The sequence below is a fragment of the Cornus florida genome, unplaced genomic scaffold (genome assembly GCF_030987335.1).
Source record: "Cornus florida cultivar Cherokee Brave unplaced genomic scaffold, ASM3098733v1 CherokeeBrave_3.0.0_Hap2_Chr02, whole genome shotgun sequence".
Lineage (NCBI taxonomy): Eukaryota > Viridiplantae > Streptophyta > Magnoliopsida > Cornales > Cornaceae > Cornus > Cornus florida.
The window spans coordinates 89,114,776-89,120,118 of record NW_026775572.1 but is presented as its reverse complement, the minus strand read 5'-3'; the positions used below and the strand labels follow the sequence as shown (position 1 = coordinate 89,120,118).

The window sequence follows — 5,343 nt, the reverse complement described above, 5'->3', positions numbered from 1 at the left end:
CTTGAAAAATCGCAAGTCATTGCTTCACCACGATTGCATCGGGTGTGGGAATTCCATTTTCATTCTTTTATAGGGTCTTATTAATCTAGTATGAAGTATGGCTAAGGGCCAAACGGTCATTTGATCCCGTTTTGCATTTTTAGATTCCATGTTTTCCATTCCAAGTCCATTTTTGCCTTCTTGCCCGTTGGGGGGTCTGATTTTGCATCGGCTATATTTTTAAGCCATGGACTATTGGAGCGCGTCTAAATAGGTAAGTTACGTTTGGGTGCATAGTCGTTTCCAGGCAAAACCTTATCGTTTGTGTTTTGAGCTTCCTATGAACTCATTTTGAAGTTTTGTTGCATAATCTAATTTTAGGGCACTTTGGGGTTTTCCTTCAGGAAATAAATTCCGTTCTAAACATTGTCACTTAGAAAACGTGATTTTAGGGGGGGTTTCTTCTTTGTGTTTTTCCAGAAAATGTCGCCTTGGTGCCAGAAATCCTATGCAAAGTTTAGCTTTCTGTTATGCATATAGCAGCTTTTTAATCCTCTTGCCCTTTTCTGATCTAGGGGTATTTTGGGTACTTTATATTGTTTCTTTTTAATTTTTGTTTGCAATCTGGGTAGAAAATGTGATTTTAGGGGGGGTTTCTTCTTCGTGTTTTTACAAAAAAAATCATCTTGATGCCGAAAACAACTCGCAGATCTGGAAAATCTGGTCGTTCCAGTTTTTTCCGGAAAAAGTGCTGATCTAAGGGACATTTCGGGTATTTCACTTGTAAAATAAAATCTTCTCTTGACATAGTCACGTAGAAAACATGATTTTTTTTAGGGGGGGGGGGGGGAGGGGGGGTTTGTTCACAACTTTTTGCCAAAAAATGTCATTTAAGCCCTCAAAATCCCATTTGAATTCGGAAAATATGTGCAGGCCCTGCTCATACTTGAAACTCAGAAAGTCTAATTTTTTGAAACTTTGAGGCTTCATATCTTCATCATCCGGACTCCAAATCAAGTGATTTTTGAGTCTAGGTTTATTAGTTTTTGCTGGTCTATATAACAGTATGCACGATTGCATCAAATTATATCTTAAAAGACTATTTTACCCCTTGTAAAGTACCCTTGCCGCACAAATTTTAAACCCAAAAGTTGGTTCTTATGAAACTTTGACGTTTCATATTTTTTTCGTTCGGACTCCGAATCAAGCGATTCTTGAGTCTAAATTCTTTAATTTTTCCTGGTCTATCTAACGGTATGCTCAGTTACATTCAGTTTTTTTAGAAAAGACAATTTTACCCCTTGCGAAGTACCCTCTCTGTATTGATTTCAAACCCAAAAATGTGATTTTTATGAAACTTTGGAGTTTCATATTTTCTTCATCCGGACTCCGAATCAAGTGATTCTTGAGTCCATCATGATTAGTTTTTCGTTGTCCTTCCAGTGGTATGCTCGGTGGCACCCCAGTCCACAGTTTTCATAAATGACTATTTTACTCCTAGGGGCTTATTTGTCATATTTTTGGTCTTTTGCTTTCGCGTCAGTTCTCATTGAGTTCCACGACCTCATGGAAGGTCATTTTGACTTCTTAGAGTCTTGTTTTCTGTTTTTGCTTCCGCATATCTGATCCGTTATCGGGTCAATCTTCGGTTCATCACAGGACGCGCTGGCCTAAAAACCAGGGTCGTCACAAGCTTCACGCTACTCTCCCCTCGTGTTCCAATAACAATATACCATATCAACTTTAATAACCAAATAATCTACATTCTCTATATTTTCTCAGATCAACCATTGAATAACTTTTTTTATTAAAGCTGATGTGCTATGTTGTTATTGGAACACATAAGGGGTGAGTAGGGTGAAGCTACTCACCGATGAGTAGCTAAGCATTATCCAACAAATAATAGCCGAAGAAGAGGAGTGGAATCAACATTGATGTTAATGAGGGTGTTGGTTACTCAAACTCATCTACTTCATCAAGTAATGTAGTGATGAGACCAACTTTGGTTGAAGGATCAACACACATCGGCGAAGATGATTCATCGGTGTTAAAGAATCTCAACCATTACAACGACCACCAAGACGAAAATTGGCAACACAGAGCCGAAATAAGAATATAAAATCTTTGGGCCAATTACATAATTTATTCATTAACAGATTTGATAATGCAACAGCCCATTATCAGTCTCAATCTCAAAATCTTACGACCACCTAAATAGCACGAGAGGCATGTTTAGCAGAGAAAGAAAAGATCAAACAAATGAATCTTCAAAACCAAGAAAGAGTTGAAGAGACATGCAAAGAGATCCAGAATCGATGCCAACACCAGTAGGAAAAGCATGGCTTATTGAACGACAAAAGGAGATATTGGAATGCATATGTTCACTCTTTAGCTCAAGCTTCCCATTGGATTAAGTCTAAGCTTGATTTTTTATTTCTTACGATATTTACTTTCTTAATCCATAATGGATATTGTATTGTTCAATTTGTTTTTAACTATTTTTAATCCGTAATGGATATTGTATTGTTTAATTTTCTTTAATCTATACTGGATATTGTTTAATTTTTTAAAAAAATTAATTTACTAATTTAAATATTTTGCAAATATATTTATTTTGTTGAAGAACATTGCGGTTGGGAAAATATTCAAAAATTAAAATAGTGATGTGACTTTTGAAAATTTTTGCCTCTCCCTTTAAAATTACCACAATGGCAAATTTGGAAACTTGAATTTTGAAGATGCTAATGGAGATGCTCTTAGCTACTGTCCAACTTTGTAAAATATTTGGTACTTGAAGACTCGTTGCTTTTAAATTTAAAATTTTTTTGCGATGCGATAAGGACCTGAGGTGAGATTCCATCACATAAAAGACAATTCATGTATATCATTTACTCATTAGTTTTACATTTAATATATATATATAAAGAAAGGGAGATGATCAAATCAATGAAGTAGCTCAGAACTAGTAATATAAAAGCAGATCTATTCCACCAACAAACACCGCCATTAATTCTCAAAGTTTCCAGATCTTAGACCCCTCTCTACATGGCATCCTCTCTCACTTCTCAGCAATTTTCCATGGCAGACACCAAAAAGAAGGGCGAAACACTTCAAAAATACACAGATTTGGTTCTAACTCTTCCCAGAGAGAATGGTTGGGTCACTAAGGAGGTCATAAAGTACCAAGATACTTGGTTGACCTCATCCATTCTCAAAGGAGTCATGTTGGTTCAACAACACTTCATTGCTCTTCCCACTGATATCCTCTTAGCCACTTTCCCTAAATGTGGCACCACATGGCTTAAGGCCCTCATTTTCGCAATTACAAACCGAAATGTTTTCGATTTTGCCTCGCACCCTTTGCTCACCAATGGGCCCCACGGTTGCGTCCCCTCCTTGGAAGCTCTGATTCAAAACAACAATGTTTCAACCCTCAGCCTTTCTTCGGCTCGCCTCCTCGCCACTCACATCCCTTACCATTTATTACCTGCGTCCGTACCCTCTTCTGGGTGCCGGATTGTTTACATTTTTCGCAACCCTAAAGATGTATTCGTGTCAAGTTGGTACCATATGAAGAAGTTGAGAGGCAAGGAACTACCACCTCTTTCACTAGAAGAAGGTGTGGACATGTTCTGTAAAGGGGTGTATCACTTTGGACCCTATTGGGATCATGTGTTAGGGTATTGGAATGCAAGCTTGGAATCGCCCGAGAAGGTTCTGATACTGACATATGAGGATATGAAGAAAGATATCTTCACTTGCGTTAAAAGATTGGCTGAGTTCTTGGGTCAAACCTTTTCTTCAGAGGAAGAGAGAGATGGTGTTGTTGAAGATATAGTGAAGTTATGCAGTTTTGACAATTTGAGTAATTTGGAGGTGAACAAGACGGGGGTGCAACAATTTACTGCCAATATTGCTATCGAAAACAACGTCTTCTTTAGAAAGGGTGAGGTTGGAGACTGGCAGAACCATCTCACAGATGAGATGGTGGCTCGTCTGAATCAGATCTCTGAGGAAAAGTTTGGTGGTACTAGTTTAATGTCTCATATTAAGTCATAGTCCTGACTCTTGTAATTATTAATTTTTTTTTCTTTTCTTTTTAATAAAGGGGATGATTCCCTCACCCACCTTATGAAATTATGTGTTTTTTTTTATTGGGTAATTTAATGGCTGTATTTATTATGTTGATGTGATTGAATTTATTATAATTATATATATATGCTACTGTATTGGTAACCATATGATGCACCTACAATTTCATAAATAAGAACTTCTCATCTGAAATTGTTATGCTCTCCTTGGTTTCAACCATTGATATGCTCTTTTATCTTCCTACTTTGTCCTGTTTCTATGGTCTGTATATAGAATTCTTTGGAGAAAGGGTTGATCTTCTTGGTACTGTGTATTGCCTGTTGGGATTGTGCAGTGCCTTTACTTGCCTGTTTGTTTTATCTCTTTTGGGGCATCAACCGGACCCTTTGGTGTTGCAAAACATCAGTGCGAGGAAACATCTTGTTTCTTTTTCTTTTCTTTGAGTGTCCAGCAGATCCACAGCAGTGTTGCCTATGGTCTCCGACGTTGGTGTTAGTGGTCTCTGTGACGCGTCCCCCGTGCTGGAGCCGTTGGTTTTGTCGGCGGAACCCTCCATCGGTGCCGGGATGAATCCCAAGGTGTGCTAGAAGCGTCTGGAGTACGCGAGAAGGATATGTCAAGGCCGTTGGGCCGAGGTTCAGCGTTGAATTGGGCTTCTCCTTTAAACCCAACTGATGTCTCTCTATGGGCTGGTGATGGGCCAACAGCTTAAAATGGGCCAGAGCCTTCTAATTTATTGGATCCTAGTTTGGGTCAAGTCCATGTATCAAACTCTGTGAGGACTAATGAAGTGGGCTCTAATGCAAGGGTCCAAGCTGTTACTCCAATTATGCCTCCTGCTGGTATAGGCTGTAACTCTCCTCTTTCAGCTATACCTTTTCCTGCTAGGTGGTGCGTTCACCCATCTGCTCAGACAACAGTCCTCGCTGTGAGGCTCACCATAGCCACCTGCAAATTCTGGTTTGGTATTGTCAGGGCATGGGGAATTCTCTCACAGCACAGTAATTAATGAAGCTTAAAATGCTTCATTCTCTGGATATCATTGCTCTGCTCGAAACAAAAAATGATTCAAGAAAAATTAAGCGACTGCAATGACGCTTAAATTTTGGTTATGGTTGGTGCATTAACCTAGTTGGTAAGGCTGGTGGAATAGCTCTATTTTGGCAAGCTGACAACCTTTTTCAAATTATTGATTACTGTGAGTATCAAGTTGATGAGCGCTAAAAAATGGGCATTTAAACCTCTTAAGCTGAAGTATTTTAGGACCTTTAT

At 38.7% G+C, this 5,343-nt stretch overlaps 1 protein-coding gene across 1 annotated transcript; it reads left to right on the top strand.

Moving 5' to 3' along the window:
- The first annotated feature begins 3,024 nt into the window (after positions 1-3,024).
- Positions 3,025-4,300, top strand: LOC132296521 (flavonol 3-sulfotransferase-like). Its single transcript, XM_059794713.1, has one exon. The coding sequence runs from the start codon at positions 3,025-3,027 to the stop codon at positions 4,036-4,038; it is 1,014 nt and encodes a 337-aa protein (XP_059650696.1). The 3' UTR covers positions 4,039-4,300.
- The last annotated feature ends 1,043 nt before the right edge of the window (positions 4,301-5,343 follow it).

Excerpts from the sequence above, each read along its gene's own strand:
- LOC132296521 (XM_059794713.1), top strand. The coding sequence starts at position 3,025 with ATGGCATCCTCTCTCACTTCTCAGCAATTTTCCATGGCAGACACCAAA.